This window comes from Mustela nigripes, chromosome 1 (assembly GCF_022355385.1).
Source record: "Mustela nigripes isolate SB6536 chromosome 1, MUSNIG.SB6536, whole genome shotgun sequence".
Classification (NCBI taxonomy): domain Eukaryota; kingdom Metazoa; phylum Chordata; class Mammalia; order Carnivora; family Mustelidae; genus Mustela; species Mustela nigripes.
Window position 1 is genome coordinate 83,351,508 of NC_081557.1, and position 25,379 is coordinate 83,376,886.

At 50.2% G+C, this 25,379-nt stretch overlaps 1 protein-coding gene across 5 annotated transcripts in view; it reads left to right on the top strand.

Moving 5' to 3' along the window:
• The first annotated feature begins 573 nt into the window (after positions 1-573).
• Positions 574-25,379, top strand: part of KIRREL3 (kirre like nephrin family adhesion molecule 3) — a 551,364-nt gene continuing 526,558 nt past the window's right edge. For 2 of the 5 annotated variants that reach the window (XM_059413998.1, XM_059414010.1), the window contains exons 1-2: positions 578-750; positions 3,159-3,612. In XM_059413998.1, coding sequence (XP_059269981.1) covers positions 3,558-3,612 — 55 coding nt within the window. In that variant the 5' untranslated portion in view covers positions 578-750; positions 3,159-3,557. Of the gene's footprint in view, positions 751-3,158; positions 3,613-25,379 lie in introns of all 5 variants that reach the window. The other 3 variants (XM_059414012.1, XM_059414021.1, XM_059414007.1) reach the window with 2 other exon arrangements.

The following is a 25,379-nucleotide window of genomic DNA, read 5'->3' on the forward strand; positions in this document are numbered from 1 at the left end:
GAGTAGCAGAATCTGCAGGCAGCCTTCATTCTCTGTGGGCTCCGGCCTCCCCGTAGCTCTCGCCCGCCAGCGCCAGGCGGTTCAAAGGACACAGGACTGGGCACTGAAGGCCCGGGAGCCGGGGGGGCTGGGGACTGAAGAACTCGGCCTCCCCGGCTAAGGTCCAGGAGAGGAAACGCTGGAGAGGTTGCCACCTGCTGGCGAGGGACCCCGGCTTGTGCGGTGGGCGCATCAGAGACCTGAAGCCGGGATGTGCAGAGAACCAGAATTCGGGCAGTTATCCAAGTGCTTGGTTTTCTGCTGTCTCTTTAGGACTGTCACCTCCACGGGGTCGTGCCCGGAGCCCAGGTGCCTCGCGTCCCGCATTCGGGACGCGCAAGCTCCCACGGGGGAGGGGGGCGGTCTTCCTCCTCCCCTCCTTTCCCCTCCTCTCCCCATCTTTCCCCTCCCTTTCCCTCCCCTCCATTCGCCTCGCCTCCCCTCGCCTCGCCTCGCCTCGCTTCGCCCCGCCTCGCCTCGCTTCGCCCCGCCGCGCGCTCCGAGGTCCAAGATTCTCCACTCTTCTCCATCAGGTGGAGCCGTCCGCGCTTCCCGCCCCCCGCCTCGCCCGCGAACTGTGCGCAGGCACCTTGCAGCGCCAGGAGGTTAACCGAGGCCCCGGAGGAGGTGAGGCCAAGGAGCCGGCGGGCGGAGATGGCCGGGCCGCCGTCGGGGCTGGCGCCAGAGCCCGGCCGGCTGTGGGTCCTGCAGGTACCGCTGTCGTTCTCGCCGCCCCACGTGGTGGTTGCCGAAGATTGCCGTGGTTTTTCCGGCACTCAAGCTTGAAACGCCTCCCGGCCCTTTTAGAGGCAGGCAGCTCACCACTTAATCCAAGCTTTCTTTTTCCTTTCTGCGGGAGTCCGGAGACCGGACGCTGCGGGGAGGGAGCGGAAGGGGGTTGGGTGGGGGCGGGGTGGGAGGAGAAGTGAACGGCCCAGCTGGCTATCTCAGCCGGTTTGAGGGTCCTGAGGCATCTCAGGGATCAGTGGGAGAGGGAAACAAGGTCCTTCCAATCTCGGATTCCTACCATCCCTCTCCTGTCCAAGATCGAGTGTGTGTGCGTGCGGTGCGCACACGCCTGTACGTGAGCCTGGTTTCGTGTATTGCACAGTTCGCTAGCTTCATGACCCTGGTTTTGTAATATTTCCTTGGGGGCTGAATTAATCTGGGCCCCAGGCCACTTAGGAATTAGGAGTCAAAATGAAACAGCAGCTTAAAGGATAAATGTTAGTTAAAATATCCAGTATTGCTTTGTGGGTATGGTCTACATTCTAATATTATTAGTCTTACTCGCTGCAAGGCTTGCCTTAGGAATGGTGCCCAGACTTTAAATTTCTCCCCTCACCGGGTAGGTTTTAATGGAGAGCTCCTACTAAAGTTAAAGCACTCTACCTGCCATGTTCTCACTCTTGACATGTTTGGCATAGGCTGTTCAGAATCACCACCCATCCTGTGAATGTGTTTCTGATTTGCCTCTTATGTTTCACTGTCTTCTCCGTGAGCGGGGCTGAGGCTGTGCTGACACTCTGCTTCTGTACCTTGTTGCTAATTTAGCTGATGGGATGCCTCTTTGGGGTCCTCTTGTTTTTTGTGGCTCAGCATTTCTTTTTCTCCCCCCAAGGTTGCTTACAAATTTCCCTTTTATCTATTTAACAACCTTGAAGGGATGCAGTTAAATAAACTATTAAGTTAAGAATAGAAAAGTCAACAAAGCAGACACCTACTAATGTAGATCTTTGATGTCAACTACCAGATGTAAGTAAGCTCCTACCAGCACATACTTTTCTCAGGGGGCCCTACTTCTCTTTTCTTGTTCATCAGTATCAAGGGATACATTTTTAAAGTTAACATCCACATGGAAACTTGGAGTTGGAATGTGCCTGGAAGTCAGTAAAATCCCCCAAGTATGTAATACTAATGGAAGGAAGGAGAAAGAGTCCCCCAAACATGTCCCCAAGGTCCAGTGAATGAAGAAAGCAATAATTGATTCTATACTGAAAGGCACACACCAAGAGAGCATCTTTTAGCTTTGTCCCCTTACTCTTTCATCCCCCCACCTTCTGTAAAATGCTACATATTATACACAGTTTTAACTATCCTTATAGTTTGTACCTTATGTATTTACTATGCTTCCATACTAAACTGTGAGTTCCAGAAGGCATGGTCTGTGCCTGGGATTTTAGCTCCCCCAGTGCCTGCTTATCCCGGGTTTATCTAAATGTCCATCAAGGAAACAGATGTAGATGTCCATCAAGGAAACACACATAGATAAATTGTTTGTTCTCCTGGAGGAAAACAGAGTTTGATTTGAGTGTGGGCTTCACGACAGGTAAAAGACCTGAAGGTTCTTCTGAGGCAGTTGCCTATGACCTTGGCCTCTCCTTCGCAATAGGATTCACAGCACCTCTTGGAGAAAAAGACACTCTCAGAGTGATGGAGTGCTTGTTAGAGGATCGACTGCAAATGCCAAGGCGGGCTACTCCCCTCTCCTTGTTAGGAAATGCACAAACCAGGGTGGTAATAATAATAAATGGGCATGTGTCACAAACCTGCTTGATTTCCCTCTAGTTCCTTCATTTTGTTTTGGAGGACTAGTGCAAAGCAAACTATGGTCTAAATGTTCGGGTTTTTATTTCCCACTTCACCTCCCCCTTCTAGGAAAGTCTCCCCAAAATGTAAAACGTGCTTATCTCTTCCCCAACTCTGAGACTCCCGCTGCACGCGTTGGCCAAGTCCTTCCCGGGGAAGATGCATCCCCCCTCTCCGCTCCTCGCGGCTTCGCTGTTTCCCTTTCAGCCAGTGCCCAATCCCCCGTGCAAAGGCAGGGCACGCATATTTTAATGCGTGTGCATGCATATAGTCCTAACTTCACTCCCGTTGAACAACCTTATGCGGTGTGGACAAAAAGTCCCAGTCGGCTCCCCGTTCAAGATGCCTTTTGGTCAATAATGGTGACAAAAGCTGCATTCCCCCCATTTAGGGGGAAAAAGGAGAAGGGAAGAGAGAATAGAGCCCCCTCCCGCCACCCCCCGCCACCCTCCGCTTTGCATAGATCTCCTTTTTCCAAGTGTTTCCTCTTTAATTATGACCTGTTTCCCCTCCCTCTCCCCCCGCCCCAGCTTCAGTGAAAGGAGCCCTTCTGTCACTCGTCACTGGCTCCCGCGCCCGCCCGCTCGCAAGCTCGCTGTGGGAGGAGCCCGCGGGAGGAAGCCAAGCCGTGCGCCAGGGCTGCCGAGAGCCACAGAATGGATCTGCTCCGCGCGGGGACGTCGCTGACGAGCCCGGCTTCTCGCGGCGGCTAGGAGCCCGGCCACCCGGCCACTGGCGTCGGCAGGCTGCGGGGACCTGGAGGCTCGGGGAGAGCGGGGCCGCGCCGAGGGACGGACGCACGGACAGACCGATGGTTGGCGCGCGCCCGGGAGGACCGCGGCGGAGGCTGAGCACGGAGAGCCGCCCGGGAGGAGAAACTCACTGCCGACCCAAGTTGCCCCGCCGGCTCTCCCTCGCGGCGCTGAGGAATGAAACCTTTCCAGCTCGATCTGCTCTTCGTGTGCTTCTTCCTCTTCAGTCAAGGTAGGAGCCCCGCGCGGCGGCCGGAGTTGCTAGGAAAAGTCGGCTGGGGTGTCGGCTGGCGGGGCGCGGGGGGCTGGGGGCAGGAATCGGGGGGCCGGCTTCGGAAACTCACCCCGATCCTTGCGTCCGAGATGCGCCGGCGTGGCTTCTGTGCCTTTGCCGATGCAACAGAATGGTCCTGTTTATTTTCCTTTTGCAAGGAAGAGGTGTGGGAGGGGTGACTTTCTCCTCTCACTTGTCAACCTCGAGCCCAAACTCTCCGATGCAAATGAGTTCTTTATGCTCCGGTATGTTAATGAGGCAGTTATCTGTGTGGCTCTGGCGCCCTGAACTTCTGGGCACCTCCTCTCCTTCCGACTCAGGTTGGGAGAAGGAGCGGGGTGGGAAGGGGAGCTTTGTTTAGGTGGCTCTTTCAGCTCGAGGAAGGTCTGACTTGCAGGAGTGGATTCAGAAGCCGGTGTGTGCGGTTGCACGGTGGCAGAGGGGTCCCCCGTTAGCCAGCGCACCGCCGGGGTGATGTGCGGTGGTTGGGGGAGAAGCTGGGCAAGAGTTTCATTGAACGTAATGTGCTCTGAATAAAGCTGAATTCTGAATCCCACTCAGCCCCGGATTCAGGGTCTAACGTGAAATGTCGCCCCTGGTGCTGATTGTTTACTTTGCGCAACCTAGCACGGGCAGAGGCTGGTGGACTTTTCCGGAAAGAACTTTGCTACCTCTGGGCTGGCTCCCTACCCACGGGAGCCCTGGGGTGGGCGTGGGGGGCTGGCCTGGGGAAGGGAGGGGGCAGGCGATCTCGGCAGGGGCTGAGGGGTGCCTACTTAGCCAAAGGCATCAAAAGTCACCTGTGGAATTGAGTTCCAAGGGGGGAAGTAAATCAGCTCCTTCCCACTCGTTAGGCATGCCAGGAGCCCCTCTGCCTTCTGAGGCAGCATTTGTGCCAGCCTACTGGGCTCTGAGAGGGACAGGACTCTCAGAAAAATCCACAACAGAGCATGTCCATCTGTTGATTAAATGAAGGGTAAAAGTTTTCAAGGAAGCAGTGCCCCGCCATGGGAGGGGGGGGTGGCTGGCTTTGCAAGCGAACTGCATGTCTCCTTTTTTTTCCCTGTCAGGGAGAAGCCAAATGTAAGCAGAAACCCATGCCTCCTGCCTCTGCTCTTGTAGTGGTACTCAGGGTCGCTGCACATTTCCCCTTTATCCAACTTTGCTCCTGGCCATCCTGATGAAACTCGGGATGGGGGGGGGGCTTTCCCCCATTACGGTGTGTATATGCCCACCACCTGCATGTAATTATAATGTGGACACACACACATACACACACACACACACACTCGTGTATTCATAGGGTAGTGTGCATGTCACCAGGGCTCCCTACAGCAGCAGGAAGATAAATTGCCTTCCCTAGAGTTTTCAGGCTGAATGAATAAGAACTATCTCAGAACACTGGTACAGAAACAGTTTGGGTTATATTACCATTTTGTGAGATTACCCTCCTTGGATGCCTGTGTGCTGGCTTAGGGGCAAACACACACACTCACACACTCACACACTCACACTCCTGTCCTCCTTTGCCTCTTCCCACTGTACGCAGGAAGTCGCCTGTAGAATCCCTAAAAGGAAGAGCCCACCACGCCCCCCAATGTTCATGGGACCCGCGCACATGTTAATCTGCCCGTGTGTTGTTGAAAAACTGGAGCTGTGATTCTCCTCTGGCTTGGCATAAGACGCTTTTGGTGTCTGAGTGCCTCTTGGGTTGTCTGAATCACCGCAGTGTGCATCTTCTGCTTTACTTATCCCCTTTTCAGTACCAGAGCTCCTTCGTCACTCTTCTCATAGGAATCTTTAAATATTTACCTATGGAGGTTAAATGCTCCGTTTCATCTACCCTTAGCCCTGAGAGCACTAGGGAGAAAGCACGGTGCCCTACAATGCCTACTTCCTTGTGATTCCTGAGTGTTCTGAGTGTGGCCGGCACTGCCCGCCCTACCCAATGGTAGATGTCATGATCCACGGGGCTCCAAAAGAGGTCTAAAGAAAGACCATGAGGCAAAGTGGTGGTAATCAGCCAAAATCCTTTGCATCACTGGACACTGAAGTTTCCATGAATAGACAGCATTGGATGACAGGAATTAAGGGCCAAGTAGAATGCTTTTTATGGACTTTGGTGATATGTTACCTTTTGACTTGATCCATAGACCCGTGTTTTAACGTGGATGTTATCCTGAGTATTGTGAATTCCGCAGAGGATTCTACTCAACCCTACACCTATATGATCAGTTCCTAGACTGTGCCCACCCCTACCTAGATCTGTAGACTTCTCAAGTTATTAGTTCAAGTGCATCTCTTCCGAGAGGTCGTGGGAGGACCTGCCCGCAGGCTCGAGGTCACTCCTGCAGACAACCCCTGCCTGAATTTGCATCCTGCCTGGCACACCCCACCGAGTTACCCGTTTGACCCCCCCCCCCCACCTCACTCACACTCTTCCTCCTGGGATGCTTTCCAAGGAAATGTGCAGGGACTCAGGAATGCCCCTCCTCTCAGGGAAAACAAATGTCCAGGCTTCTTTTTGGACCTTTATCTGGCACTCTGGTGACACGTCCATCTGCTGCCCAGCACCTCTCCTGGTGGGAGCCTATGTGTCATCTTAGAGTTTCTGGAAATGCAATTCTTGTGCTTCCAGCTCCCGTTGTCTTAGTCCCCCTACGGAAGGAGAGCTTCAAACAGCGCTCTGAACACTTCCTTAGCAAAACACTGAAGTCAAAACTCTGAAATTCCCTTTCAGTTGCCCTTTCTGTCCCAACGTGTCTGGTATTTATTCACTTTTACTTGTTCTCGAACCTCTTTATAGAGAGTGAAATCCAAGTCTGTCAGTGTCAGTGATACGCTGTATCCCCTCTCCTTTTCAAGTGTGGGCTTCTCCTGTAAATGGGAGATTAAATATTTATTTATCTTTCCTAAGGTGGCAGTAGAAAGACCAAATGGCGTGCCTCCATTTCCTCCCCTGCCAACGTCCCCGGGCCTGGCTCCCCACAAAGAAATGGCGAGCCGCCAGTGTGTGCTGCTTGTGGGTTTCTCTCTTGCTGGGGACGCCTCTCCCATCAGCTGTCAGGACCTTGTGCTTTGTACAGAGAGGGATAATGTCATAGCACAATTTGCCTCCTGTGGAGAAGAGGCATGTTCTGCTCCTGGGTGAAAAGGGATCGATTCTCTTGTCATCCATAAACTTGGAACTTGCGACATTTTTTTCCCTTTATCGTTTCCGTTTGCCCACAACTGTTTCCCTCCATGCCTTCCTTCATCTTCAAGATCCGCGAGGCAGCCTGCACCTCCCCGTCTTAGGTAGCTGCGGAGGAGCCACGCGCTTGCAGGATGGAAGGTCGTGTTCCACAGCATATCCAAAAGTCTGGGGAAGGTGCAGTGACACTAAGTTGGTGCCTTGAACTCAGACGCTCTTTGGAAAGGTGTTCTATCTGCACACTGACATTTTCCCCTAGCACTTCCAGACTGTCCCATCTGGCCTTAGAACCTCCTGGAGTTGGAAAGCTCTAACTCTGACCCAATCCAGATCTCTCCTTGGATTTTCACGTATGCCAGGCTGCTCTGAGTGTGTTGGGGGGATGCGGGGGTGGGGGGCAGTGAGAAATGGCATTTACCTGTCAGTGACAGTCACCTGGGCTGTCACCTCCTCCTTGGGAAGAATCTAATTGACTTGCTCTCCCGACCTGCTGGCAGGAGTCACCCAAAAGGCTCTCTGACGGCTACCTGAAGGTCAGACGTTCGTGTTGACATCAGTCTCCAAGGGGAGAGAGTCTGAAGCCAAGAAGGGGCAAATAGCTTGTGAGGGGAGACACCCAGCTAGGATGAGGGAAGCTACGAGGATGACGGGAAGGAGACACTGCTTCGAGATGTCTTAGCTTGGGAGAAGCTCCCTTGGGGAGGGAGATGGGCACTGAAAGATACCAGGAACACATCAGAGGCAGCCAGAAGAATGGGGGGCTCCTAGGGGGTACAGGCTGAGAAGGCTTTGGAAAAAGAAACTGGGAGTGAACCGCAACTTAGCAAACATTGAACCTTGCCCAGAACTGTCATATAACAAAAGATGAGGCAAGTAATAAGCTGCTACCCGCACTGGCACCCCAAGTGGTATGACGTCTTGTCTAGAGGAGGAAGAATGGTTCCTTTTGTCCTGGAAGGTCAATGCACAACTGCCAAGGGTGTGGGACCACTTCTTGAACAAATCCTCAGTGTGAGGGGAACTGGGACACATCCCTTGGGCATGGGGGTGGTCTCCGTGTCTGCTGCCCAGCAGGGAGCTCTCTGTTGCCAGCCAGACCTATTGGGGAGGAAAGAGAAGCTCCCCAGGGGGAGAGGGGTGCGGATGGGGGTCAACGCCCGCACAGGGCACTTACAGGATACTGCAGGGGGCCTCCTTCTTGGGTTACAAAGGAGGATCTCACTTGGAGCATGGCAGCAGAAAGCTAGGCATGGCACGAAGGAGCCGCTCTCCCTGGTGTGCCTGTGTTGGTAGGAGCCAGGGCCAGCAGGAGATGGGGTGGAGCAGGGGATTAGGCCTTAAGATGCAATTTTTCTTTTTTGTTCAGCCCAGTGGGGGTGACTTAGGCGGCATTATATTGCAGACCCAAAAAAGCACATGAATAATCCAGAGTGAATTCAAGAGATTTCAATAGCAAAATAATAACAATACTAATGATATCTTTGATTTGCAGAGTACTTTTCTTCCAAGGAGATAAAAAGATAAACTGTTTTGGAAACATGAACAAGGAAAAGAAAATTGGCTGTGATGGAGGAGTGGGGAAGGAGGCCCAACAGCATTCATTTTAGGGTCTCCTAAAAATCAGAGCTGGGGCAGGGGTTGTTACATGGGCAAGAGGCATCATTCTGCAGCTCCCGTTCCTTATCCTTCTAAAATGGTGAAATACAAAACTTTGAGGTGAAAAACCAGGCATTTTTAATGGGAGTCAACTAGAAAGAGTGAGGCCACATATCCTGCCTGTGCCTGGGAGCAGAGACCCTGATTCAGCATTGGGGAGAGTCGGGAAGATCAGGAGAAGGTAGGAACTTGCACTTGGACTCTCCACCCCTGCAGCGATCCTGATTTTAATGATGGTGCTGGCGGCACAGCCATTGGGGCCCCAGTCTTCCCACAAGGTCAGTGGACACCCCAGTGTTCATGTAGCAGGGTCGGGCTGGGACGGCTGCTCTGGGGGAGGTCTGCTCCCTTGGGTTACTTGTCGCCTCATTGCTGTCCACAGGGAGTGAGGAAAAAAACAAGGCAGCATCCCGTACCTGGCTGGGCTAGCTTTGCCCTGTGTTCCAAATAGAGGGGGTTTTATTTCCATCGAGGAGATGGAGTCCATTGCATTGAGGCATGGATGATATTGTACATGGTTTCCTTTTCCCTAGGGGAACACCAGAATCTACAGTTAGGCATGCACGTCCGGTAAGAAGGTAGATAGATAACTTACAGATCGTTGCAATAGTTCTCACACTGTCACGCAAAGAATGCCATGTCTTGCTTCTACCAGACCTTGAAGATCAAGCCTGGAAGGGCTGCAGCCTTCCAGGCTCTCTTGGAATCCACACCACTGCCATAGAGTGAAGATCTCCACCGCCATATTGAATGTGAACTTCCATTAACTTTCTGCTTCTGAACCACGAAAGGAGCTAGGGATCCAACATTGTGCTCCCCCCCCCCCCTTTCCTCTTCTGAGTGTGAAAATGAGTATTCTGGCTGTATATTTCTAGAAGTCAGTAAATGTCAATATTGGATAAGTGTTTCCTTTCTATCACTACAATTTAGCATAAGCTGCTTGGAAACAAATGTCTTCCATAAGCATACAATGTTTCCATGAGTACACAGTCAACAAGGCTATGAGGATTAAATAAATGTCAACTTTCCTTGGGCACACTGGTAACAAGTCAAAGCCGTGAAAATAGTGACCAGCTCGGGAAAATCCTGTTCCCTATTGAATTATTCATTTGCAGTCCTGGCTGGGGCTTGGAGGGTGAGAGGGCCTCACCCTTCCCCCTCACTCCTGGACAGAAAGGCAAGGAAGTAGCCAGACATAGAGACCTCCCACATGCTCTAGGAAGGATCCCCTGCCCCCTTCAGTGTTGAAGCCATATCATGCCCTTTTCAGACCTCCTCCCATCTGTGACCCCACTCTACACACACACACACACACACACACACACACACACACACACACAGAGCTTATTGCTGAAATGCAATCCTATCCAGAGCTTAGAACCAATCTGCCATCTTCCTGAAATAAGAGGTGAGATCTCACTGTGCTCTTCTACATGGTATTGGTGTCCTCATTGGCAGAATGAGGCAGATTAACCTGAGTCCATTCTTTATTTTTAATTTTTGTTTTGAACACTGAAACCCAAACCGTAATGGTGTAAGTCATCAGTATTAAGAAGACGCCTGAATATCAGGCAGAATGACCAAGATGGTCAGCTTCCTTGGCCTGTGTTCCCTGGACAGTTGTTTGTAAGTTCAGACTCTTTCTAACCCTTGCCTAGAAGACAGGAATTTGAAATCTGACACTGAGTTGCATGGCAACCAGGGCTCCCATTCATCATTCCACACTTTTCCCAGTGTCTCAGAGGGCCACATTCTCTTGGTCCTCCTTGATGCACTTGGGAACACCAAAGCTCAGCTGTTGGCCACTCAGCCCACCCTCATGGTAGGCCAGCTGTGTGGTGGGCACGATGCCAGGGACTTCTGAGGCAAAGACCCCCTAAGACATTATTTCTGCCCAGGTAGGGGCTCTCCATCTGGTCATGGAGCAGACACTTTGACTCATGGTTACATGACAGGCTCAGAGTTGTCGAGAGTATTCTGAGAGCTGCTGAAATGACCAAGGGCATCAGGAAGGGCTGCACAGAGGCAATGACCTGACTTCAAAGGATGTCTCGGAGCCCTCCTGGGGAAGCACAGGAAAGAGTGTTCCGGGCTTGCCTTAGTGTGTGCAAAGAAGGCAGGACAGAATGCCATCTGTTCCGAAGCAATGGGTAGTGTGGGTGGCTGGAATATGAGTATGTGGAGGGTTGTGAGAAGCTCAGGAAGGGGAGGGTCAGCTTGTCATAAATACCATGTTAAATGTTTTGATGACTTAACTCTCAGAGTTAAGTCTGTTCCTTAGAAACATTGTGAGGAGCTTCTGGGTCTGCACTCCTCTCTGTGCCATGCGTCCTGTGGATAAAAAAGGGGAAGAATCCATTTGTTATTTATTCTTCTTGCTTTGCCATGTCTTTTATATGGGGCTTTAAAAGTGTGGAACTGAATGGACATACACCCATTCTCTCCAGCTCACCTTCCTTCATAGCTGGTATGTAAAGGGCAGGGGGGAAAGTAGTGAGAGCGTAAGTGTGGAGGAACCGACCTTCCCTGTTGGTCTACTTTCCAGAAGGAGGCAGAGAAGAATAGCAGGTAGACGTATATTTAAGAACAATGTGTTGGATAAAGAATGTGGCGGGGGTTGGGGGGATGCCTGGGTGGCTCAGTGGGTTAAAGCCTCTGCCTTCGGCTCAGGTCATGATCCCAGGGTCCTGGGATCGAGCCCCGCATCAGGCTCTCTGCTCAGCGGGGAGCCTGCTTCCTCCTCTCTCTTACTGCCTGCCTGTCTGCCTACTTGTGATCTCTCTTATCTGTCAAATAAATGAATAAAATCTTTATTAAAAAAATTAAAAGGAATGTGGCAGGGAACCACGGAGCACTCTGGATTGTGAGTCAAATGGCGGCCACTGAGGAATGGGACTTACCCATATCTGGGGCCCCGGGAGGCTCACCTAACATTGAGGATGAATAGTAAGTAAACCAGGAAGGGAGACAAGAACAAGGACGAGATAAGTAAGAAAAGCCTAGAGACATTTTGCTGATGATTTCTTTGCCATTCTGAAGGGAAAGCTAAGTTTTGCTGGCTTTGAGGAAAACAAGTTTACAAGCTGTGATTCCACTCAGAAGATGTTAGAAATGTTTAGAAGTCTCTATTATCAAGAGTAAAGAACGTCATGAGATCTACTTATGGGTTCCAAACTTGGGGCTGTTCTCATCAGGAACTGGTGGGGATTTGGCAGGATGAGTTCAATAGTGAAGCAAATACATGCATTGTTCAGCCAGAAATAGGCAGTGACGTAGCTAAGACTGTTGATATTTAATCCTAGTGTCTAATGCTAGCCTGCTGAACAATCTCCCACTGCTGACAGTGCTCTAAGGGTAGAATTCGGACCACCAAAAAGGGAAGAGTCAATTACTCAGGAGCAGATCAAAGAGTAGAGTAGATATCACTCAAATCCTCTCCGACCCCACGATTCCCTGAATATTATGTTAGCAACAACCTATTGATTCTGGATAATAAATTCCTAGAAGATAGATGATGTGTTACAGATGTCTTTTTTGTCCAGCACATTTTCTCGTAAGTGCCAGCAAAGCCTTTGGGCTGTTGGTGATGGCAGTAATAATGTTTTGATGCTGCTGCTGGTGGTGGTGATGAGTGTTGGTGTAAAGCCTCCCAAACTGTAGAGTGCCATTCACAAGCCCTAGTTCATTTCATTACGGTGCTAGCACGAGAGGCAGCTGTCACACTGTCATACCCTCTGAAAGGTCATGTCGCTCAACCAAAGTCACTCTCATCTGCTTTACTTTTTCATATGCCTCGATGCTTCTCAAGATGCTGGGAGATGCAGTTGCTTCAAATCATCCATCCTGAAAAATGGATGAGAAGGTCCTAGGCAGTGGCATAAGAGGGAACATGTTCTTCAAACTTGTGGGAATCCTCGGTGGTTAGGCAAAGAAAAGGATTTTAAGGATTTCCCATGAAAACCAGGGAGCTGACCTTCAAACCTAGCCTTGCAGCTCTGTCTTTTGATTCCAGGCTTTTTCTGAGTTGGTTCCTTCATCTTCTGACATTCAGCTTTACCTTGAGGCCATGAGGTTTCCAGGGGGAATGACATGCCAGCCTCTTGGGCTGAATAGCAATCAAGGGGATGTTGCTTGGTTAGTTCCTTTTGTGGCTGTGTTGACAATTAAAAAGAAAAAAAAAAAAGCAAGAGTAGGAACTTTTATTCTCTTAATTGGTTGATTAAAATATCCATTTCTTTTATCCACCTGCCCTGGTGCCAGGCATGCTGCTCAGCACAGAGGACTCTGAATAAATGTTGGAATGTTGACATGAATGGCAAAAAACAATGCAAAGGAAGAGAAAGCAGGGTTTTTGACATCACATGTGTGGGGGCTGACAAGGTGCCCCTGGGAGGACAGAGGAGGATCCCAGCTATTTGGAGAAGGAAGTTGTTCCTCTCTTAGTGAGGCCTGGAAAGACCAGGGGGTCACCAGGGACAGCGCCAAGAGAAACACCCTCCTGTGAGCCACCCACTTTTCAGTTTCAACAAAAAACCCCAGCCCTGTCCTTCTGTTCTTTAATGCATGTCAGTTTCCATTTCTGTCAGTCACCTGGAAGTGTCACAGGTGACTCGGCTCTGGTGCACTGTGACAGCCCACCTGTCACCCTTGGCGATGTTGGGAGATATGACAGCTTCAGAGTAACAGTGGGACCTGGCTGGCTCATCATGCAGGCAACCAGGGGACAGAAGCTTAGAGCTTTCTCCTGGACGCCTTTCCTGGGTGCCACAGGAGAAGCGAGGCCACCCTCCCCACCTTCCTGCCCTTGTGACAAAGAGAGAGAAATTGCCAATTAACCTCCCAGTGGCTTGACCCTCCATATTCTAGGACCCACAGTTTTCCACACCTCGCTGAAGAACGCTGGATCTACCTTCCCTCCCCTATTCTCCTTCTTGCCTCAGAAGCCTTTTTATTACAGAGAAAGGTGCACCTGAGTTAGGGGCCATGTGTGGGGGAGAGAGAGGGCCTGTTCTTTACTTGAGTCCACATCAGGCTGGAGCTGCTGGAAATATTTTGGGATGTGAAACCCGGAGAGCACTGCAGTTCCAGAATCAGCCTGATGGTGGCAGCAGCAGCGCTTGCAAAGCCCAGGAGTGAGCTGAGCGGAGGCCCGGAGGGCCCTTAGTAGCAGAAGAGCCAGAGCCTCTGGGCCAGCTGCCTGGGCCCTCCCCTGCCCATGACAGTGGGGCTGAGGCAGCTGAGCCAGGGCAGGGAAAGGGCATGAAGGGAAAAGACCAAGGCTTCGGATTGGCAGCAGCTGCCCCCACCCCCGCCAGAGGCTCGGGTGCTTTCTGCTGTTTCTGATGGATGTGAGGGCAGTGTGCTAAGGGGAATATCTGAGCAGAGGCAGGTGGGTACAATTAAAAATGTTCAAGGGTGTGGAAGAGTTGCAAAGAGAGACCTCAGCTAGCTGTCCATTTCCTTATGGCAGGTGTTTTCCCATGCTGGTGTCTTTCCTGTGGGTGATGAATGCATCCCTCCCTCAATGCCCACCTCCCCCCACCAGGGATGGCTGGCAGCCAGGAGCTCCACTTCCTGTCCCCAGCCCCCAACCTGGGCCCACTGGGCTTCTCCCCAGGAGTTTGCCTCTTTAATGATCCAGGAGCCAATATTTCTGCTGCTGTTCCCCTCTCATGCTGGAGAAGCAAAACAAACAGATGCTAAAATTAGTCTCATTATTCCTGATCTCCCTGGCAGGCTGAAGAGGTGCTACTCTGTTTTCATCTCTGGACAGAAACAGACACCATTAAGACAAATCAGGGGAAGCAGTGGTTGTTCATTTCAGAGCGCAACTTACCAGGCAAGGTAACCAGAGCCTAAGGGAGGGCACTGAAATCCCAGGCCCGCCCTGCGGGGAGGTGACAACTTGCCTTTTTCACCTTTTGAAGATTGCATGTATGTGTCTCAGACCCCAGAGTCAATCTGTGTGCAGCATAAACAAAGACAGTGGGACGTGGGGTGAGGGAAAGGTGAGGCCATCATTGGATCAGCCCACTCCTTGTCTTCTCTGCGTGGCTTGATTGGCTGGTGAACTGGCCGTGTACGTTGCCCGACACCATGCGATGTTATTTCATATCCATTAAGTTTGGGTTGCCAGTAGGATTTTAGATGAGGTTCGCTCAAACCTAAGCGGCTTCCGAACCTGACTCCCCGTCAGAGCCCTTTGCTGCTTTGTCGCTAGCAAAGTGAGTTGCCACTGGCCCGATCTGTCTGTCCTCACGCTGTCTGTCTTCCTGGAAAGGGGGCAGGGGAGTGAGGGAGGGGTTCCCAGTGGGGTCGGAGAGAAGGAGGATTGTTCTGCCCATGTTATTAACGGAAGGCCCCTGGCACGTGGCAGGTGACCCTGAGCATCTCTTGTCAGAGAACCAAACATTTTGCCTGAAGTTGGCAAAGCTGTATTTCCAGCTGCCGATCAGGGGCTGCCTGGGTTAGCGAGGAAACAGAAGTGCCTCATAGGAGAAACTGCTGAGAGTGATGGAGAGTGATCTCCCCACAGAAGAAGGCGTTCCACCCAGGTGGTGCGTGTCATCGGCTCGCTGCTTTCCCAGCCCCTCCGTGGGGCCAGCCTGCTCCCCGCTCTTTGTTCACAAACATGAGCTCCCTTGGGAGCTCGGATGGAAAGCTGAACTAGGGAGAGGGGAAATGCTGAGAATAGGAAAGAGTCGAACCCCATAATGGTCTCCGGATTCCGGCCTCACAGCACGTTTCTTAACTCCCTCGTGGTCCCTGACGTGGAGCCGGCCGTGGGGAGGCATCCCGGAGACCTAGGACCAGGTCAGCTGAGCTCTGCCCGCATTCCCCTCTGTTACCCTCCAGGCAGCCCAGTAAAGCAGGATGGTCAGACCACCTGCTGGTGAAAATGACCGATGCTGGTATCTAGTAACTTGCCCACAGATTCCATAATGTCGCCTCTCCCTCTTGGGAAGCGATGGGAACATCACTCAGACACTCGCTTGTACCTGCCCTGGTTCCTTGCTGCCCGTTTCTTCAGGAGGAGTTGCCCTCACCCTGGTGGCCTCCACAGCTGTGGGCCTGGCAGTGGGCCGCAGACCCCCTGGCCTGGTCCGTGGTCCCCCTCCTTCATGGCTTATGGGCCTTGTGACCAAGAGCTGACCAAAACAGAGGAAAACATCACCCCACGGACAGAAGCTGAGTAAGAATTCACAAAGCTCCATGCCCCGGTGGCGGACGGGGGCTCTTTGCTTCCCCAGCCCAGATCGAGTTGAGATGAACATTCTGAAAACCAGACACTGATTCCTTAACAAGGACCAATCACCACCTAACTTTCTTTCAGTGGATTTTAAAAAAAAGAAAGAAAGGAAAAAAGAATAAACCCCATTCTGCTGAGGGAGAGGTGACCCCGGTGTTAGCTCACTGGAGGAACGGAGCTATTCTACACAAAAAGGCATTGCAGGACATCCAAACCCTCCTTTTTGTCAGGTCTAGAATAGTAAAAATGTCAGGAGACCACATGGTTCTGAAATGATTAATAATGGTCGTTAGAGGGAGAGAGAAAGGACTCTGGGAACGTGGGAGAGTCTGAGTACCGTTCAGGCCCAATTCTCCTCACTTCAGCTCCGGCAGGGCCATCCTGCCTGGTGTCAGAATTCATTTCTGAAGATGGCCTGTCTCTACCTAGGCCATGCTCAGGATCCTGGTATTAACAGAAGATAGACACTTCAGATAAACTAGCGAAACGTCAAAGTTCCTTGACGTTTTCAAAGCTCCTTTGGATTGAATCAGCGGAGTACAGAGGAAGAAGGCAAAGGCAGATAGATCTCTGCAAATTTCTTTCTTTTGATGCCACAGTCTGGGTCTTTCGGTGGAACCCATGGCTTCTGTCGGCAAGTGCATTGTCAGCTGTTGCGAGGGCTCCAAACCCATGTGGGTGTCCCTTGCTCTGGACATGAGCTTGGCTTTGGGTTTTCTCTTCATCAAACCGGGCAGAGGCATTCACAGAGAGAAATCCGTGCTTTATAGGTGAAAACAGTTGCATGCTGAGCTGATCAGACTGGGAGAAATACGATCCGGAAAGCCTTATTCCTTCCCTCCCCTATTCTCCTGCTAATAATAATAGGAAATCTGCATTTCCCTCTCATGATCAACAGATATTCATTGACAAAGATCCATGCCAAGGAAGGTGCAAATATACGTCCTGCTGTATTTTTTCAGTTAAATCGTCTTCTTACATTGTGCTCTCTGCCTTAAATGTTCGCGCAGTCAGTGCCGGGATGTTTCTGCCCTTCCTAAGGGCTCTTGCAGCCATAGGAGCTGAAAGAAATCTTTCCTAGTCAAAACAGGAGTGCCCTTTGCGCTGGACTGGTCTACCCCTTTTTACGGAATAGTGTTTTATGGAATAGTGCTCAGAGTATGTGAATGTGTGGGGCATGGAGGTCACAACGTCCCTCGCAGTCGGTCCTGAAATGCCTTTCAAACCACTACTGAGTAGAGGCTTGTCCAGAGAAAGAAGGTGGGTGCATTTTGGCACAGAAATCACCTGCATCCCCTTTTCGTACCACCCTGTCCTGCCCTGGCCTCTTCTCCCTGTGAATACTGCTTTTACTCACTTGAGCTGTATAAGCGCTCTGGAGAGCAATTCTAACCAGAGGAGGTCAGGTGACTCATGGGAGCTGCCTCGAAGAATTTTCACGTGACATTATTATCTCAGGATGTCATAATGCATGATGAGAACGGACTCAGGAATCACCATGGGTCCTGAGCACAGGGAACCAAACAAGCAAGAAGGCCAGGAACATAACAGTTTGGAACAGGATGGCTTTGCTGGTCTCTCGCTGATGTCACTGCTTTCCTCACGACTGAGAAGAACACACATCCCTCGCTGCCTTGTCCCACCTCTGGAGCGCCCAGAGCCACATGATCTTCTGCGCTGACAGGGAATAATGGATCCAGGAGTGGCCATAGATTTTTTTTTTCCTCCCACTTGCACTTTAAAGTGTTTATTTTAAAGTAAACACTGTACTCCAGAGAGGCTCATGTCCATAAAGGATGGATTTTCTGCTTGGCACAGTGAAGAGATTCAGAACGTAGGTAATAATGCACCCCGAGAATTCTTGTTCTGTTTTTTGTTTTGTTTTTTTTTTTTAATCTTGAAGGTCAATACAACCACCAACATTGCTATTCACTTCGTTGCGAACTGGGATCTCCTAGCCGCGTACTGTCATTTTATTTTCCAATTCATAAAGAAAGATGTTCTAGTCACCAGGCCTTTGGGCCTCTTTATTCAGCCCAGATCACCAATGGGAAACTGAAGGGACTGATGAATACAGGGGTGGAGAGGAGGGTGGGGAGCTGGTGCCAGGTTTGAAGGTACCCCCAGCACCCCCCCCCCGCCACTGCTGGCTGCTCTGTAGGCCTCGTGGGTACTCCCAGATGGGTAACGTAGTGATAGAAGAACGGGGAGAGGAGCGCAGGTGCCTGTGGCTATTTCAGTCTCCTGACACCCTAAGACAGTAGGGTTCAGAGCTCGAACTCTCCCTGATCCGGAAAGGCACACTCATGTACGTGGAAGGTTTTGAAGTTTCCATTCCCCACCTTAGCCATGACGATGGCCAGTGCGCCAGATTTCAGGGACACAGAGGGCTCTGCCTTTGGATGGTTGTCTGTTTCTCTGACGGTGTCCCAGCACCTTCAGGAGAAGGATCTCTCTTCTCCATTCTCAAACCCTTCACTCCAGCCAAGCCCAGCTGCCGGCATCTCTGAGTGTGATTTGCTCCCTCATACCTCCTGGTTTTTTCGCCTGTCCTTCCTCCCTCTAGAAGGATCTCCGCTCTTTGCCATGTTGGCCTGGCTGACGTCGACCCTGAGGTAGGCTCAATTTACTTCCCAGAGGAAGTTTCCTTACTTCTCTCCTCACAGACCAATTTAAGTGCCCCACCTCCTTGTTTCCACAGCCCCCCTGTGAAAACCTCTAGTAGTGCTCCTAACAGTATAAAAAGAAGACTTTTTCTTCTATCTGCCATCCCTTCTAGATCACGAGCTTCTGGAAGCCAAGGGCTGGGTCCTGTGAGTGTCCATGTGTGCCGTGCTCTGTCCAACGTGGGCACATAGCCGGCACGTGACCAGGCTGTTGGCTAGCCTCTACCTTCTGTGCCTGGCATTTCTCTTGCCAAGCTGTGGAAGTGCTTTATCAGAGAATACATTCTACTTATCATTATTATTACCTTCTGCAACCAGAGTACCTGTGAGCACAAAGTAATCCTTGGGGAAAAGGTGATAATAATTTAATCCCTCCTTGCATTTATATGGCACTTTATGCTTTCCCAAACCCTTTCGCATTTATTATGGGTGACAGTCCTCACCTTACTTGGAAAAGTAAGAAAAATGAGACCAAGTTATGGTAAGACGCCTCTCTGAGGTCACACAGTAAGCGTGAAAGTTAAGACAAAAACCTGGGATTTCACAATCCAGGCCCTGTGGTTCTCCCAGCCACCCTCCCGGTCTCCTTCCCCTGGGTTCCTGTCCCTGAAGAGCATAGGCTTAGAGGGTACCTGGTGAAGTTGGCCCCCAGGGGTGTTTCCTTAATCATCCCATGGGGCGTGGTGGGGTGAGGATCTACACTGAGAGCCAGAATAGCAACTTAGGAGGAGGCTGGGGCTGGTGAAGGCAGGGAGGCTGGTGAAGTAGGGTTAGCTGGTTCCAACTGAGGCCCAAAGGTCTCTCTCTTGTAAAGGAGGCAAACTAAAGAGAACATCGTATCTCCCAAGGACTCTCCCAGTACCTGGTACTCGGCTGGAAGCAGCTGTTTCTGCTTCTTCTTCAAGATTTTATTTATTATTTGACAGAGAGAGATCCCAAGTAGGCAGACGGCAGGCAGAGAGAGAGGGGGAAGCAGGCTCCACGCTGAGCAGAGAGCCTGATGCCGAGCTCAATCCCATGACCCTGAGCCGAAGGCAGAGGCTTAACCCACAAGCCACCCAGGTGCCCCGCCTAGAAGCTTTTTCTCGGGCAGCCTTTCAGAGGGCACATTGGTGATGATCCTCTGCCGTGAAGTGTCAGTCTGTCAGCCTGTCCGTCTAACAATGCTGTTGAGTGTCCAGAGCACCTTCCAAGAGTTCCTCAACCTCTGCCCAAGCCTAGGACACAGGGCCTGGACTCAACAGCCCCAGGAAGCCATTGCCTTGTCACATACATGTGGCATGGCTCTGGGCATGGCCCCTGCCCGGAGGCTGAAGGGAAATCAGGCTTTTCCTGCTCGCTGGCTGCCTCACAAAGCAGTTCCTCACTGAGCAGGGAGCTTTGAAACACTATGAGGGAAGCATTGTTGTGGAACAGTCCACAGGGGTGAGGCATCTGCCGTCCTCTGGTTCCATATTTCCAGATGTGTGGTGTTGGTAGTCTCTCTTCAAAGCAAAATACTGTATGGCTTTCTGGGGAGCGGGGGTGGGGTGGGGGTGTGGAGAAGGGCAGGCCTCCCTTCTCAGCATTGTTCATCAGAAGAAAGAAGCTCTCGTGCCCCCAAGGCATCCACTGTATTAATGAGATAAACTAATTGTTAGGCATCTAGGTTGGTGCCGGTTAGGGGCTATCCTTGAGGAAGAAAAAGATAGTTCTCTGTATTATTTTCTGGGCTCTGTGGTTCAGAAGAGAAACCGCAGCCGAGAAGGGCAGGGTGGGGACTGTCCTCAGTTCCCTGCAGCTGTTGTGGCCACAGGACAAACCGTAATGATGAACAACACCACAAGTGTCTTCTAGCTCCGGGTGTGCGAAGTCTAAAATGGGCCTCACTGGGCTGAAGCTGAGATCGGTTCTTTCGGAAGGCTGCGGGGGGACAGTGGGTGTCCTTGGCTCTCCTGGCTTCCAATGGCCACCTGCACTCCTTGGTTTGTGTTTCCTTCCCCGCATCACTGGAACCTCTGGCTTCGGTCATAGCTCTTATTCGAGCTGCCCCTCCCCCGCCTTCGCACACGGATCTTGTGATCACACCGGGTCTCCCGTACAATCCAGGATAATCTCCTGTCTCAGAAGCTCTTCACTGGGTCACAGCCACAGTCCTGTTTGCCTTGTAAGGTGACATCTTCAAGGACTAGGACGTGTCCACGTCTTTCTGGGCTCATTATTCTGCCCATCACAGGAAGGAACCAAAGGCATGTGGAACTCAGTGGCCTCCCCTTCCTTTCAGAACAGTGTAGCCCTTCTTATCCTCCCTGTCTGTGAGAGAAATCTGTGCCTCAGTCTCCCTTTCTGTAAACTAAAATCTTTCTGCCCATTTATATTTATAAAGCACTTTGGGACTATTGAGGAAAAAGTGCTTAGGAGGAGATGGTTCATATGATAGGATACTTTGACTTCGTATGAATTACACTTATATAGATCAGTCAAGCTACTTACTACCAGATGCAACTATGGTTGGGTCCCGTGGGGGAGAGATATAGGGGGGTAGGCATCTATTAGATTCTGTAGTTAAACCTCACCAAATGATTCTTAATAGCAATTCACTTTGGCTTCATTAGCACGGAGTATGGGAACTCTCCTCTAGTATACCATATAGCTCAGCATCTTCCGCTCTTCGGAGTAATTGAAATGAAACGGAAATCCACAACAACAACAATAGTGTAAGACAAAGAAAGAGGCGCTCTGTCTACACACGATTGCCATAGGGGTGGGAGGCTCACCGCCTGAGCTTGGATTTGTCTCTCTTTGCCTCCATGCCTAGTTGAGTTTCTGGCTTTTGACGGAGGATCTGGCTAGGAAGGAGACAGGGGGCATGGATATAAACTGTGTGGCAGTGAACCTGGGGCGGCAGGCTCCAGGGTGAGTAGGTATGTCTTACCACGTAACAAAACAAGGGACAGCATCTACTGTGATAGTATTAGGCACCACGTTGGGTCACTTAGGTCATAAGATTCATTCAGTTGATATACTTTAAAAGGCTTTATGAAGTCTCCCTCAGGTTAGAGGCTGAGAAATTTGGAAGCTTAGCCCTTCTCTGCCCACCCCACCACCAGAGGCATCAAAATGCTGTAGGAGGCTTGGGGCTTAAGTCCCCTTCCCTTGGTGCACGGGGAGGCACCAGACTGACTGACCTTGTCGGACTCCAGCTCTGGGGCCTGCAGAACCAGCAAAATGTGAGGCCCCCGGACAGGCATCTGAGTCACCCCCCCATCCCGTACTCACCCTGCCAGTTTCCCGGGGAGTCTGCCTCGTAAGCCCAGGATAGAGACACAATCACGGACGATGATAGCATCTTCAAATAGATTTATGAAATGTTCTACCCTCGAAGAGTCTGTGTCCAGGAAGGGTTATGTTGCTGTTCAACAGTCCCTGGGAGGGCATCACAACCAGCTCTGGTCCTCGGGGCTCAGGGGAATTAAAGGAGAGAGACAAGCCCCGAGAATGATTATAATCCCATTATGCAGCGCTCCCCCTATTTATTTCTTCATATGGATGAATTTGTATATATTTGCATTTTGTTCTATCTGATAATATGCATAGAATTCAAATTGAAATGACTTGAATAGATTTGAATATTAATGAGGCGTTTAAAGGCTGCCATCCCTGGTAAAGTCCCTGCAAGGGAGTGCGTGGTGCAGCAGCTCAGAAATCTCCTCGGGCACCAGCACTGCCAGGCAGTGTCCCCCAGAGGCCCAGCTGGGCCTGGGGCATTGGAGGAGGGACACGCTATGGCTGGATAGAGAGGTCTCCCCTACAGCTTCCAGGCACTGAGCCCAGAGCCTATGCCGATAAGAGGTGTGTTGAAAACAGCCCATCCGCAAGTCTACAAGGCTTGAGGTGTTTTCAGACATATGGTTTTAACAGTGCCATCAAAGGCAAGATGTTTTCCCATATTAAGAAAAGCCTAATTGCCTTTGCCTCATAGTTTTCGGTGGAAAGGGGCAAAGTTTCAGCCAGCAGGTACAGGTGTAGAAGGTGCTAAGGATTATCTTCTGCCTGGAGTCCTATGGCTCCAGGACACTTCACACCTCCTGCTGCTTTTTCTACAGGATCGTGGCAGTTGGTCAGCACGATCTCTGTGGGCCTGAAGGCCGTCTGTCCTTCTCAAGGTTCTACTAAGGAAATGACTTGATGCCGGTCACTGCAGCCCCTCAGTATTAACATCTGTTACCTGCCTAGGCCCTGGGCTAAAGTCCAAGACTAAATAAGATAGAATGGCCTGTGCACTTGAGAAAGACCCACTGGGGTTCGATTGGCTATTGTTTCCCCTTTTCATCAAGAGACTTGGGTAAAAAGTAAAAGGGTAAAAGGACCTTTTAGGTGGACCTGTGGTGAGGCTTCAAATTGCTGAGCATCAAAATCTGTAGGCCAATCGTATAAGAATAGTGATTTGTAGCAATTTCTGTTGGGTTACCAGTTCTCCCATGCGTAGAGCTCTAGACATATCATCATTCATTGCTGAAGTACTAGGGATCATTGTTTCTAAGTGATTCCCAATTGTTGTATCTGTCCTAACTGAATCTTGGTTAGTTCCAAGTTCATGCTCTTCGTACCATTTCTAATGGCCAATTATGAGAGCAAGTAGTAACGAAAACACACTTGTGAGTCATTTAGCTTCTTGCTGTATGAGGTTCTCATGTCCACCCACTGTCATTTATAATCCAACAGTCTAAAAACCAAACTCCTCATTTTATCCCCGTTGTAGTCCTAATCTCCGTCTGGGTAGCCCCATATTCCCAACCTCCTTCTGAAACTGGAGGCATCACCAGCCCCTCTCTCCTTACCCGCATCCGACCACTTCCACCATGACAAATTTCATCGCATTTTTCTCTTCTATATTGCCCTACTCATCCTCATCATTTTCTTCCCAAATACTAGAGCATTCTGTCGAGCCCATCACTTGTTTCCAGAGTCATCCGTCACCACTGTCCTTCACTAGCTTTATCTTCCCAGGTCACCCGTCACATTCACACTTCTGCATCTTAGCCAGGTAGGTCCACAGGGCTACCCTTGGCCTATAAACCAGAGCCCGAATGCCTCCACCTGGTATCTAAGGTCTAACCATCTCCCCACCTTTAAGGTACTCTATAGTCTGGCACCGACTGTCCTTCCAGCATGATCTTCTCGCCACTCCTCCTTGCTCTCTAAGCCATAGTTGGGGGGGAGGGGGAGAGAAGGAATATACTGCACCTTCTATATCTTTGTATATGCTGTTCCTCGGGCCTGGGATGTTCTTTGCTCATCATTTCTTGAAATACTCTTCATATCTCAAGGCTCAGCTCAAACGTCTCCTCTTCCATAACTTATTTCCTATTTCCAGCTCAGCGATGCTCTTTTCTTTGTGCTTCTGTGACTTGACGTACATATTCGATCGTATCATGTATTCTGTCCTGACCAGCCTGGTGTTTTCTTTTTTTTTTCTTTATAATTTTTTATTTTTTATAAACATATATTTTTATCCCCAGGGGTACAGGTCTGTGAATCGCCAGGTTTACACACTTCACAGCACTCACCAAAGTACATACCCTCCCCAATGTCCATAACCCCACCCCCCTTCTCCTAACCCCCCTCCCCCAGCAACCCTCAGTTTGTTTTGTGAGATTAAGAGTCACTTATGGTTTGTCTCCCTCCCAATCCCATCTTGTTTCATTGATTCTTCTCCTACCCACTTAAGCTCCCATGTAGCATCAATACTTCCTCATATCAGGGAGATCATAGGATAGTTGTCTTTCTCCGATTGACTTATTTCGCTAAGCATGATACGCTCTAGTTCCATCCATGTTGTCGCAAATGGCAAGATTTCATTTCTTTTGATGGCTGCATAGTATTCCATTGTGTATATATACCACATCTTCTTGATCCATTCATCTGTTGATGGACATCTAGGTTCTTTCCATAGTTTCAGTCTGGTGTTTTCTTGATACCTTATCAACTCAATCGCAGGTACCACAAGGAGAGAAGAAACTCGAATGTTTTACAATTTTTGTATTATCTCATCACCTAAGACAGAGTTCAACAACTGTTTAATGAGTAAATGAAATGAGTATGTGGGAAAGTTTTAGGACCGCTGAAGGCATATCCAGGTCTCTGTGACATCCTGTGAATTCAGCCCTTGCCCTTGTAGCACCCGGCCTTCTAGAAAAGACTCTCCATTTATTACGCACCTGGTACACGTGCCTGGTGCTTCCTTGTGACCATTTGATTCTCGGTTTAAAAAAAAACACTGCAGAGATCCTTATTTCCAGTTTTCAGGTGAGGACACGGTTCCTCACCGAGGTTAAGAAATTTTCCCCAGGTCACATCCCCAGTGGGTAATAGAATCAAGGTGAAGGACAGCCCAAGCCTCCTGGCTCCCCGTCTCAGGTTGTTAAAGCTGCCTGGCGTCAGCCGGAGAGCAGCCAGGCTCTTGGCTTCCCCAGACTCTGTGTCAGGCTTCAGTGCTCCGGGAGAATGAGTTTCCCTCAAATCAATCCTGGATGTAGTTATTATTTTATAGGGATGTTGTAAGTTGATAAGGTAGCTCTTATATGTTAATAGCTATTGTAATGTTGTTCTTAAGGCCTATTACTTGTGCTAGTTTGTATTTTAATGTGTGCAAAGGTGATTGCAACTTTAATATGAATGTTAAACAGATTAGCTGATTTATATGTAAAATAAATAAATAAAGGAAACTCATACTCTCATTTCTGTTCATTCCTCTGTCCTTCTCTCTCTTCCCGCTCTGTCCAAAAGCAGATGTGGTCTGTGGAGCATTGACAATGGAACAAAAAGGGAGTGTTTTCTGGGTGATAACTAGTGGTTATAGATGGGTCTTTTGTTCCAGGTGAATTTGGACTTTCTGTCCTTAATAGCTGCTTGTCTGAGATGTTGTGCGCTTGACAGTGTTTGGAAGTTGTTTTGTTTGAGAATTGTGCCTTCGCCACTC